The following is a 12,915-nucleotide window of genomic DNA, read 5'->3' on the forward strand; positions in this document are numbered from 1 at the left end:
CAGGCAGATTATTTACCACTGAGCCACTGGGGAAGCTCTGTCTCCTTCTAACAAGTCAATTCCTTTGTCTCCTCTCCAGGATTCATCCCAGTCAGGGCTCACGTAGGAATTTTTCTGCCTGAAATTCCCCCTCTCCAAATTACTGACCTTCTTCTAAACTGGGAGTCAGAATGTAGACTGAAAAGTCCAATTAACCAGTTACCAGGGGCATTTCAGATCACCCCAGGGCCAGGGCCCCTCATTCTGAAATTCCCCTAAGAGGGACCTCAGAGTAGTAACCAGCATATAGGGCAATGGTCAGGAGCTAAGAACTCTGCAAACTGCAATAGCCCCCACAGAGCTGAGCACGCTCCAGAGAGTGGAGAGATCAGGGTGGCAGGCAGAATCAGGATGAGACTCCAGATGGCTGATCAATTCTAGGAGTGATCCAAGACCAGGCCCATAGTGGTCAGTGTGCCTGCTTGGAGGGTGGGGGCAGAGCAAGCAGAAGCTAGCCCCAGAAGGAAGCTGACAGGCATGGGAAGAGCTGCCAGGATCCTCAGCCACACACTGGGCTTGGGAAGGACCCTCTACTCAAGAAGGGCAGCGGACTGTGGCCTCAGACTCTGGGCATCTAGGCAGCAGAGCGAGGCACCAATTTCCCGCAGCTCTGTGCTCCCAGTTAGCATCAAGGCCCTCAGCTACCTCGTTACTTTCATTGCTATCTTGTGATGCATCCCCTGAGGTGCTGACCAGACCCCTGACAGCTTGAAAATGCTCTTCAAGCTTGTCCCAGAGGTAATCAGGAACATGAAAGTGTTATTTGAAAGAAAAGACTGTCTCTCCCACTGACTTCTTACTTCCAGTTCACTTGCTACATTGGTTTTCCATTGCTACTATGTACAAACAAGGGCTTCCCTGGTGGCTCAGTGGTCAAGAATCTGCATGCCAATGCAGGAGACACAAGAGAGGCGGGTTCGACTCCTGGGTAGGGAAGATCCCCTGGAGAAGGAAATGGCAACCCACTCTAGTATTGGGAAATCCCATGGTCAGTGGAGCCTGGAGGGCTACAGTCCATGGGGTTGCAAAGCGTCAGACATGACTTAGCCACTAAACAACCACAAACTATGTAACAACTAATGATTATAAACATGGAGGCTTAAAATATCCTTGTATCAGCTCCTGTAGGTCAGAGGTCCCAGAACAGTGACTTCCCTGGTGGCCCAGTGGCTAAGACTCTGCACTCCCAACGTGGAGGGCTTGGTATCAATCCCTGGTCAGGGAACAAGATCCCACGTACTGCAATAAAGACCCAGTGCACCCATATAAATGCTTTAAGAAAAAAAAAAAAAAATCCTAGAACAATGTGACTAGGCCTCACCAGATAGAATCAGGGCACTGGACAGGCTGTGCTCCTCTCTGAAGACTCTAAGGGAAGAATTTCCTTCTAAAATTCTTTCAGGTTGTTGGCTGAATTCCATTCTTTGTAGATCTGAGGTCTGTCTCTTTGCTGGTGGTCAGCTGGGATTCACTCTCATATCCTAGAGGCCTTCCTCATTCCTTATGTAATGGATCGCTCCATCTTCAGAGCTGGCAAAAGAAACTCTCAGTTCCAATCCCTCTCAAGCTTCGGACCTATTTCTTAAGGAAAAGCCCAGTCTTTCTAAAGACTCACCTGATTAGGTCAGATCCCTTAGGATAATTTTGCTTTTGTAAAGTCACCTGTGCAATATAATATACCAAACCGCAACTGACTAGCCCATCTTATCCACAGGTCCTGGGGGTTGCTGGGTATATAATCCCTCAAGGGCAAGAACTGTGGGGACCATCCTAAAACTCTGCCTACAGCAGTGTCCATCTGCCTCATGACACAGTCCTGGGACAGATCCTCAGTTCTCCCACGTGCAGCTTCCCAACCATCCGGCGCACTGATTCCCCAGGGGTTGCTTCAGCTATACAGGTGTATCCATCTTGGGCCAGCACCTGGCCCTACCCCTGCTACTCTGGCTTCCAGATTGCCCCAGCTTCTTTCTAATTACTCCAGATTGTCCTCTCCTTCTCTGTGGCCCAGGGAACCTCAGTGACTCTGGCCTGGACACACTGGGGGTGTCCAAGGGGTGCCCCACTCTGCTCCACCCTGATAGCTGCATGAGCAGCAAGCAAGCCTTTCTGCTCTGGGGGCAAATCAGTGCTGCACTCCGCAGGTTATGAAGGGGGCAGCCTGACAAAAATCCTGAAGGACATCGAGCAGAGCCCCTTGGTGATGCTGGACCGCTGGCATCTGGAAGTCATCCCCAGAGAGGAGGTGGAGAACGGAGACCAGGTCCCGTACAACATCATGAACAACTATTTCTCCATCGGTGTGGTGAGTTGGCCAGGAATGGCTTTTCTGCATGGGAGAGAAGTGCCCAGGTGGGCAGGAAGGTTTCTAGTCTTTCACTGTCCACTCTGGGTCCCTGCTCTTTACTTGTCCCAGCGTCCCCCTGCCTCAACTTGGGTCCAGGCATCCTCGCATCCAGCCTGGATGTGGACATCCTACTGCACCCAGTCCTGTTCTTGTTTCTGCAGGAAGTTCCTGCCCCTATCATTTTACCTAACACAAAAAAAACAGCACATTTTTCAAAAGACCTATTACTCTTTGGATAATTTGAAATAGTTAAGGAGAAGCAACACCAAAAAATAACCAGGATGAGGTCAGGAGGAGATTCTCAGGTGAGCTTCCAGAGATGGAAATGCTGATGCTCCAGGGAAGACGTTGTGGTCTCAAGCTGGCTCCCTGGATTAGTTCTCAGAATTCTCTCTCTCCTGTCTTTTCTCCTCTTCCCAACCCCACTCCCCACACTCCAAGTGCACCTAAGCCTCTGGGGCATCTCCTCCTCGCTGACCCCTTAGGCTGAGCTCTGTGTTCCCCCCAAGCTCCTGTGCGGTCACCTCTGCCTGAGACTAAAGGGTTTGTTTCCATGTGCCTGACTTAGCCCCCTTACAACACACACACGTACACATAAATACATACATATGCATGTACATAAGCACGTACATACAAACACACGCACACTATAAGAACAGCAGCACATTCCTCCTTCTCCCCCAGCTCCCATCACATATAGCACAGCTAAGTTAGTTGGTTTTGCTGAACTCAGCTTCTGGTCCAAAGTGCATAGGTTGGACATTGCTTCCCAAATTGTTGGAGACGTGACTGAGAGGAAAAGGTGTCAGTCTTTTCCATAGATCTGGGAATTAGGAGGAAGGTGAAATGTAGACATTAGCATTTATTGAGCACCTACTGGGTGTTCCCCATTGTGCTAGACTTTATTCTAGTCCTCACAGCAATCCTGCAGGTATTATCATCCCCACCAACTGCATGTTACAGAGGAGACTTAGGGACACGGAACGTGGAGGTGTTGGAACTAGGGCACACACACTGTGCCTCACTCTGAAACCAGGTCCTTCTCTCTGCTGTCTTAGGAACTTTGCTGCCCAGTTTCATATGCACATGAATCCCTCCAGACCAACCTCAAACAGGGTAGTTTGAGGGAAGAACAGGGTTAAGGAAAGGGTTTTTTGTTTTCTTAATAAGAAAACTAAAAGGAGAGCCATGGAAGCAAAAAGGAAGAATAATAATCCCTTATATTTATGGGATTTAAAATTTACCATATTTACGGATATTTTCTTGGTTCTTATGATTACACTGGAGGGCAGTATTCCCTCCATTTGGTGAGTGAGGAAACAGAGGATCAGATTAAGGGATTTGCTTTCATTCTCTGACTCCCAGTCCCCAACTCTTTTTCTGTTAACTAAAACAAAAGAGCGAGGCATTGCTCGACCCGTGAATGGGCTCTGAAAGGATAGAGGTGCTGGTGAGAAATATATTCGGGGTCTCTGCTGCCCTGATCTGGTTGATCTCCTCAGCTCCCCTGCACCCTCCTCAGTGAGGGGGAGATACCTTTGCCTAGGACCTACCAGCTCCTCCTGCAGAGGAGACCCCTCCATCCTCTCTTTGACTCAAAAGCTCCTCCTTTGGAGCCACCTGCTCAGGCTCCACTTCATGCAAGGGGAACATGCAGCCTTCAGCTCCTGCAAATGAGACTTGGCTGACAAGTCTGGTGTTGGAGGCCAGCGGGATTCTGGAGCATGCAGCTTCCCTCCATTACAGTACGACTGAAACACATGTCGTTTTTCCTGTAGTAACCAGAAAATAACTTGCTGACATGTATTGAGTACCTAATGCACACCAGGCACAGCGTCCCTCTTGGAGGGTATAGCCTTTCCGCTTTTGCATTTTGCAAGAAGGAACTGTAGCTTAGACAGATAGTGACCTGCCCAAGCTGGTGAGTGATGGAGCCGGGAATCCCTAGTCTCCATAGCCCACCATGCTGTGGACCCTGAGCCATGCAGATCCCGCACAGGCCATCATCTCCATGCTGCCAAATGCAGCAGCATTAGAGGGGCATCCTCAAAATTTACTGTGTGATGGCTCACCCGTACCCTACCTGTTCCCTTGGTCAGAAATGCAGATTCCACCCACATGACAGATCCTGATTCATATTCTGATTCAGTTGGTCTGGGCAAGTCTGGAAATGTGCACCTTTAATAAGCCCCTGAGATAATTCTGATGCAGACGGTCCCGATCAAGTCCTCAGTAAGTGAAGACAACCCATTAGAACAGAGAAGGATGGTCAGAGGAAGTGGTTCTTCACAGGAACAGAAACCAGATCTGAAGTAGGTAAAGGAGAGGAAAGACAGAAAGGAGGGGAAACCAGCACCTGTAAGCCATAGGCCAGAAGTGAGAGCCAAGCCACAGGACTGGGTGATCTGCCTGGGAGCTTCTAGAGGGCAGGTCATGCCCTGGGCTGCGTTCAGAGTCCTCAACCCCAAGTCTTCTCTTCTCACGCCCAGCTCTGGCTGCCAGAAACAACAGTATTCCTAAGGCCTCCCTGTCCATCTCTACAAAGCACCATATGCAAAAAAATGACATTTACTTAGTACTGCTGACCAAATGGACAATCATGCAAAAAAGGAAGCGACAACTCTCCCTCAGCTAGATAACTAAGCCCTAATCCCATGAGCCAAGACTGAGCATGCTTTTAATATATTCTTACAAATAAGAAGGACGTGAATGGGGGGATGGGCAGGAGGGAGGGAAAAAAGGACAAATACAAACTAACTGCTCCCCAAGGAAAGCATAGGAATAGATTCTCCATTTCCTTCAGCGGTCAAGAGATTTATCTACCCCGGGCTGACCTACAGTAATCCAATCCGCTCATCTTTCAAGTGAAGAAGAACTTCACAAAATCTTCCTCGTGGTTTTTTTTCATGTACCTTTAGCTTGTCCATGTTTAATATTTTATTGCAAATCAGTGAAGAAGCAGGGTTGTTTTTCTCTCACTGGTGTAACCTTAGCCTTCTCTCAATAAAATGCTTGCAGGCTTTGTGTGCTCACTCTTTAAAAGCTGGAAAGGGAAATTCTTGAGAAAACAAGTAGCCAACATGTAACCCTAAGAGAATCTGGGGCTGACATTTGCAGAAGCTCTTGCTCCCTATTTGACTTCCCAAACTCTGTAAGAGGAGAAACAGTATGTAAACCAACCCCCAGGCTTTACTTCCTTAAGATGATTAGAGTCGGACTCCTTTGGCAAAGAGAGTACTGCAGTCTTTGCCTCTTTTGAAGGACCTGGAATATCTTACCGATATCAAATGTCCGCTGCTCTGCATTTATAAGGGTGGTGACAATGACCCCCACTGAGCTGTCCCTGGGTGGTAGGGCATTCACTCTGATGAGTTCACACACTCCCATTGGCGCCAATAGAGCCCACTCATAGATGGAGGGGTAGCGAGGGCAGAGTCTCCTGGCCTATTTAGAGAGGGACATGGGCCTCGTTGCCTCTACATTCCCATCCACCACAGACTCCCCAGCTCCCTGCCAGTGAAGAGCTAAGGTCCTTGACCTTCTCACTCCCTCCATCTGATAACATCCATTGGCAGATTTTTCAACCCAGGCATTCAGGACACTACTTCCTCTGACTTCTCTGGCCTCTTCATCCCTGCTCTTTATTTTTGGATTTGCAGACATGTCAGGATGGCCAGGTATCAATGACAGGAAGTTTGGAACTGAAAAATCATTCCTGGGGTATGTGTAATTCTGAACGCTGAAAAGGCTCTGCTTTCACTGAGCCTTAACAGGATGGGTGAACAGCTAATCCCTTGAGTCAATGAAATCTATTTCTGATGCGAGGGGAACCCAGGGGCCAAGGACGGGCCACAGCCATCACACTAACTCACGCACCATTTTTCACCTCACATTCTGTACTTACTAGACTTCACCAGCTAAGTTTCCACAATGGCAAACCCATTAGGGAATTTATCAGAAAGTCATCATTTCCCTGCAAACTTTTCAGTTCCTTCAGCCACAAGTTCTTATCTGTCACCTATGAGAGTCAAGAAGTTACAGGAACAATGGGACTACCTGAGTGGTGTCTTGGACAAAGGGTCTACACTCTTTGTCCTTCCCCAATCAGCCATAATTCTTCAGAACAATCCAAATACCAAATAATCTGTCTTACTGTCTCCTTTCTGTTTTTTTATCTCCATAAGTTGCCAAAGTGACTCAGCCATTAGCCACATGTGGCTATTGTATACTTGACATGGGGCTACTCTAAGTTGAGAGATGTAAAATGCACACCAAATTTCCAAAATGTAGTATGAAAGAATTTTCAATATCTCAATTTTTATATTAATATTGTAGCAATAATATTCATTGAAATATATTATTAAAATTAACTCCATTTGTTCCTTTTCACTTTTTTAATGTGGTTACAAAAATTCTTTTATTTCTATTGGACAGGACTGGCCTAGACACCCAAATAGCTCAGAGTCCAAATGATTACCACTTATATGTGGAAGGGGCACAAAATTCTTTTGTCCAACTCTGCACTTGGGAGTTTTAGTTCAGGAAAGAGTAGACATATGTCCATACTGCTTTTTATCTCCTTTTTACCCCACACCTCATAGAAAGGACCCCAGAGAATGAGGCCATCAGAAATGAGTGTGCAGCATGTCCATGAATGTGCAATTCCCACCTCCACCCCCACCTTCCAAATAGAAGACTTATTTTGCTGCAGTTATTACAGGAAAGGTTTGGAACGACTATAACACTGGTTTCTAAAATTTAAATGAACTCACCTCTGAATGTAAGTATAGCCAGCTTAACACCTGGCACAGAGAAACCCAGCAGAGAGTGGAGATGAATCTTGCCTCTCTTCTTAATCCCCAGGTAGAGAAACACGGTTAGCGTCTTTACCAGCATTGCCTTTCCAAACCTGAACAACAGTGGACCTGCTCAACTCCCTCTTACCACGTTGTATATTTATCACGGGGTTACACTGTCAAATTCAGAACCACATGCTTAACTAGTAATATTGTAAAGCCTGGTCTTTGTAAAAAGAACCTTTGCAAAACCTAGTTATTAAAAAAAAACAAACAAGGATAATGGGAATGACACAGAGGGCAGGGACCTACGCACATATCCTAGGGAATTAAAAAGCCAGGAGCCAGTCACTACAGCATTGGGGGTGGGGGAGAGTGAAGTACAAATCATGCCAGGCAACATGTGATTACTTTTTTCTTTTCTTTCTTTTTCTTCTGGGTTTTTTTTTCCCGCTTACAGAAGAAAATCAGTGCTTCAAAGGAACACAAGTAGACGGAATGTTTCTTGAATTCTAGAGAAGCATTTGACAGATGTCACATGAATCTTATTCAGCAACCTCACAAAACTTGCTTAGGAGGGAGGTGGGCGCACTCTGAAGGCAGGAAACGCTCCTGCCTGGAGAAGCTGTGCAGGCTGGATCCACCGAGGGGACAGAGACCAGACCCCCACCACCCTCCTCTAATGTTGCCCCTCTCCTCCCATTGTCCACAGGGGTGCTTCAATTTCAACTCCTGATGTATCTTAAATAAATAATGAATCAGTAACTGGAGTTTAAATGTTAAATTCCCAAGACATTGTTTCAGCAAAGAGTGTTAGCCAACCATAAAATAAACCCATATCCTTGACTTGCCCTGTCTGCCTTTCAACAGGGGGCTGCTCACTGGGTTTATTCTTCTGCCAAGTAAAAATATTACGAAAGCTCCCCTTTGGCCCCTATCTTACTTCTGGATTTTCTGTCCCCACACTTAGCCCGTATTCTTTATTCACCACTCAAAGCACATGCTCAAAAAAAAAAAGAAAGAAAGAAAGTTGCTTCATTGAACTATACCTCCTGATGTTTACCATTTTTTTCCAGAAATTTTGTAGAATTTCCAATATCAAGAAATGAAATTGATATAGCTAAAAACTCACTGTATGGAATTTGAATTTTCTTTTAGTTACACATTCCAGTAAATGAGTTTCTGTATCTCTTCCCTGCACAAATCTGAATCAGCTTCCTTGTCCTGTCACCACCCCACCCCCACCCCCAGCTCAATTAGCCTGTTTATTTCTAAAACCCACCACCTGCAGCTGACGTGCTGGCAGGAGGCCTGAGCCGTGAAGGGGCTTTTACACATTCTTCTGCTGGAAAAGGAGACCAGTAACAAGAGCCGAGGACCCAATCTGAGGAGGAAAGATGAGTTCAGTTTTAGGTCTGAAGTTCAGGGTTGGTTCTCCAGCGATACATTGTAGAGACAGCAGCAGCTACGTGCTAGTAACAACTAAGACACCTGGATATAGCCCATGGCAGGGAACATAGGCTGCAGAATGGAGTCAAGGCTGAGAGGTTCTGCTCTGAGCATGGAGAGCCCGGAAGCATGGTGACATGAGAGCCATCCTAACTGAGGAGCAGGTGGCCAAAGTAGAGCAAAGGAATGTGCTAATAGGAGGATAGCACAGTATCCATAGAACGTGGTAATGAGACTCTTGCTGACCTTGGGGAGAGTCGATTCCATGGAGTGATCAAGAGGCAAAAGCCAGAAGTTTAAATATATTTTTAATTATCTGCTAAGCCTGTTATCCAGTGCTACCAATTCTGTCTACTGATATGGATGACTAAGAGTTAATATATAACAGCCTCTACCCACATCAGTTTTCTGGTTTTGACCATGCACTATAGTTACATAAGATGTTATCATTGGGGGGAGCTGGGTGAAAGGGCCACAGGCACTCTCTGTACTATTTTTGCAACTACTTATGACTCTTAAAATATTCCAGAATACAAAGTATTTCTTTAAAGAGTGAATAGGGTGAGGCATTTCCAAACACATTCAGCCCCATGTGGGCTTCTGCTTTCTCACTGCTCACACACTCAGACACACCCCCTCTCCCCAAAGGGCAAGCCTCTCCCCCAAAGGGCAGCACCATCCCCTTAACTCACCCTGAGCTAGAAAGGGTAGCAGTGAACATTAGGAGTCGTCGTCTGGCATCAGCTCTAACAGCATGAGGGCCCTCGCCCCTAACCTTGGACCTGGTGTCCAGCCTCTGCAGGGGGCCTCCCTGGTCTCCCCCTGACATCTGGGAAGTTCAGTGAAAGCGTGTGTCCCTTCCCTTCCTTCCACATTGCACAGGATCAGGACCACTAACCAGGAATCTGCTTTCTGTCCCTTTCCCTTTCAGGATGCTTCCATTGCACACAGGTTCCACGTGATGAGAGAGAAACACCCTGAAAAGTTCAACAGCAGGTAAGAGGGCCCTGCGGAGGTAGCCGGTAGCCGGGACTGCACTGCCTGCCTGCCCCACCCACGCGGCCGCGGGTCCCAGGCCTCCACCTGCGCTCTCCAAAATGTTCTCAGCTCTGCGGCCCAGGGCTTTCCTGCCACGTTGCGGGAAGGAGGGCTTCCATTTCCAAGAAGAAAATAATGTCAAAAACCCGCCACGGTCTGGCAGCCCGTCCCCTGCCAGAGGGTGATGGTGCAATGGGAGGGCCTGGGCCAGGAGGGAGAGTGTGGTGTGCCCGCCTTGGGGAGTAGGGGTCTGAGCTTGGCTAACTTGGATTCCCCCTCCTGGGGTATGGTCGCTTTCTCAAAACCTACAGCGCCCCCATCCTGAGCCCCTCGATTCCCCGGGGGAGGGGCAGGCAGAGGGCAGAGGCCTTGGCTTCCCTTCCTCACAAAAGGGAGCTGGTGGCAGCCCTGGCCATGGCTGAGGGGCCGAGATGGCGGCGCTTCCCCCTCCCCTGCCGGCAGAGGGCAGCAGAGAGCGGCCCTGCTGAGGCGGGGAGCCCACCACAGCCCAGCCTCAGCCCGCGCACCTTGTGCAGGCCGGAAGCTTGGTCCAAAAATGGAATAGAAAAAAGGAAACCAGATCATTTGCAGAGTCATACCATTCTGCAGGCGGGTCCATAGAACTACCCCTGGGATGGTTCAATTACCGTTCTCCCTTCTTTTTCTCTTCTTGGTGGTTAATTTGCATCCTTTCTCTTTTCTTATGGTTGGACCTTATCAGGGTGACCACTGGATCCCACCCCCACCCTCAAGCAGGTGGGGAGGAGAGTGGGTATTGATTTGGGCTCAGACTGAGTCTAAGGAACTTTATTTAGCCCACCAAGCAGAAGTCCAGTGTTACCCACACACCTTCATGTAAAGCCATGCACTTCCTCGGAGCTCCATCATTTTCATTCCTCTTCTTTCCCCTCACCCCATGCCTGGGAGTTTAATCAGGATTACGGAAATCTTTTTAGGGATCAGAAACTGAACATAATGAAGCCACTTCGACTTCAGGAAGAGTGATCTGTGGGATCTAATAGTAGCTGAGCTAACCTTATTAGAAAGTATTTTCTCTCTCAAACACACCAAGTCAACTCACAAAATACTATTAATATGTATATTTTCAACTCCTATTCCTACAATAGTCACAAACTTACAAATCAACTGATGCTTTTCTTGTGATCTTTTTCCCTCTAATATATACACACACACACACAAATCACTTTTTAAAAAATATTTCTCTTCCATCCATTCCAGACTTTTAAGGTCCCCTTTATACACAGATACCATTATGCATACTCATGCACACATGTTTCTTAAGATGCCAAATGTTTGTGAAATCCATGGGGGTTCTGTTCATTCATTCATTTGTTCAGTGAATGTATATTTTGAACACATCACCAGGCACTATTGTATAGGCCTTTTGGATAGACATGTGTAGGAGGCTCACAGTCCAGGGATGGAGGAGGACTCGAAAGCAGATGTGCATAGTGATTTGTGTTAGGTGATATGAATCCACAAAGCAGGGGCATGGAATTTGATGTGGAGGGTCTTCCAACTAGAGAGATGCCTGGGCCAAGACACAAAACAAGTTAAGTATTGTTTTTCAGGTTGACAGGAAAAAGAAGGGCAACCCAGGGAGAAGGAACCAAACGTACAAAAAGATCCATATGAGCAGTGAAAAACAGCCTGCCTGGGGAAAAGCAAGCTCTTCGGTGTGGTCTGTTGGGTGGTCTCCTTTCATGGAAAGAAGCAAAGCCTCTGTAGACAGCAAGGAACCAGAAGGCGGGAAGAATTTCTCCATACTCCAAAAATCGATAGACAGGTGAACATATGACATAAAAAGAGCAATCATCAGTATCCACATGATCAGGTATAGTCAGGAAAAAGTTGTAGCTGTGCATTTCAGTGCAGAGTATGAACAATCTCACTGATCTGAATGAACGTTTTTCCTCCCCACTTCCCGTTTCTATCAGCAAGACTCTCCTTTGCAGTAAACTGTGCACCTCACCCTTCACCTGGTTGAGGTCAAGGGTAGTGCGATCATCTAGGAAGACAATCACGGAGATTTGCGTATAAATCCATGTGCCTTCTAATAAGTGCAAACATAGTGGCTCCAAGGCAGACCCTGTTTCACAAGGTCTCAGAACACTTCCTGTTAAAAACTTGAGTCCATGCTGCTGCTACCCTGCCTGCTTACTCCTATTGAAAATGCCCAGGAATGCCCAATTTGTCCACGGAGAGGCAGACGAGCAGCCATTTTTCCCAGGCTTCCTTATTTAGCTTTGGAGATGGTTTTAAATAGGCAGGTGGCTGTTGCCATGGTTACCCCATTACACCAGCGGCTAAATTTAGGGAGGGCCACAAGGGATAGGAAGAAAGCTTGATACCCGGGATTTAGAAATGTAAACGATATTATCAAACACAGCTTCGTTTTACTCAGCTGAACTTAGGTTTTCCAAAGAGTAGTCACTGCTTGGCTGGATGCCCTTACTGTTAATACATAGGACTAGGCCCTCAGGGATAACCCTGAGGTTAAATCTAGGGAGTTGTAACTGTTTTGTTCTGTTTTGAACAAGGGAATGTGACTTGTCAGGGCTAGAATTTATCAGGAAAACTGAATCTTTTGCATTGCTCTTCAGTTTTCTGGGCTATTTTAACAAGAATTACTAACCTAGGTACAAGGGCTGCAGGAGTTCTGCGGGCACCTTGAAACTGTATGTAAGATATTGAATATATTTTTCTGGAGAGAATGTCCATTAACTATCAGAAGGTTCTTGAAGAGGCCCATTACCCTCCAATGGTTAAAGTCACAGTTCTGAGCCCTCTTTGAGTCCTGCTGCTGCTAAGTCATTTCAGTCGTGTCCGACTCTGTGCGACCCCATAGATGGCAGCCCACCAGGCTCCCCTGTCCCTGGGATTCTCCAGGCAAGAACACTGGAGTGGGTTGCCATTTCCATCTCCAATGCGTGAAAGTGAAAAGTGAAAGTGAAGTTGCTCAGTCGTGTCTGACTCTTAGCGACCCCATGGACTGGAGCCTACCAGGCTCCTCCGTCCATGGGATTTTCCAGGCAAGAGTACTGGAGTGGGGTGCCATTGCCTTCTCCCTTTGAGTCTTAAGAGGTATCAAATTATGACTCAACTATTGGGATTTCAGGAAATTCTTTCCCCAGTGGCCTCTGGACACAGGTTGTTGCCAGGGAAGGTGGTTGGTTACACAAAACTAAGTTATGTTCCCTGTGGAATTGCTTTGTTAATGAAGCA

At 47.1% G+C, this 12,915-nt stretch overlaps 1 protein-coding gene across 4 annotated transcripts in view; it reads left to right on the forward strand.

Moving 5' to 3' along the window:
* The window catches only part of DGKG (diacylglycerol kinase gamma), a 224,758-nt gene that overhangs the window by 117,188 nt on the left and 94,655 nt on the right, over positions 1–12,915 (forward strand). For all 4 annotated transcript variants that reach the window (XM_070371987.1, XM_070371997.1, XM_070372006.1 and 1 more), the window contains 2 exons: positions 2,184–2,344; positions 9,563–9,627. In XM_070371987.1, coding sequence (XP_070228088.1) covers positions 2,184–2,344; positions 9,563–9,627 — 226 coding nt within the window. The remainder of the gene's footprint in view (positions 1–2,183; positions 2,345–9,562; positions 9,628–12,915) is intronic.

This window comes from Bos mutus, chromosome 1 (assembly GCF_027580195.1).
Source record: "Bos mutus isolate GX-2022 chromosome 1, NWIPB_WYAK_1.1, whole genome shotgun sequence".
In the NCBI taxonomy this organism is placed as follows: domain Eukaryota; kingdom Metazoa; phylum Chordata; class Mammalia; order Artiodactyla; family Bovidae; genus Bos; species Bos mutus.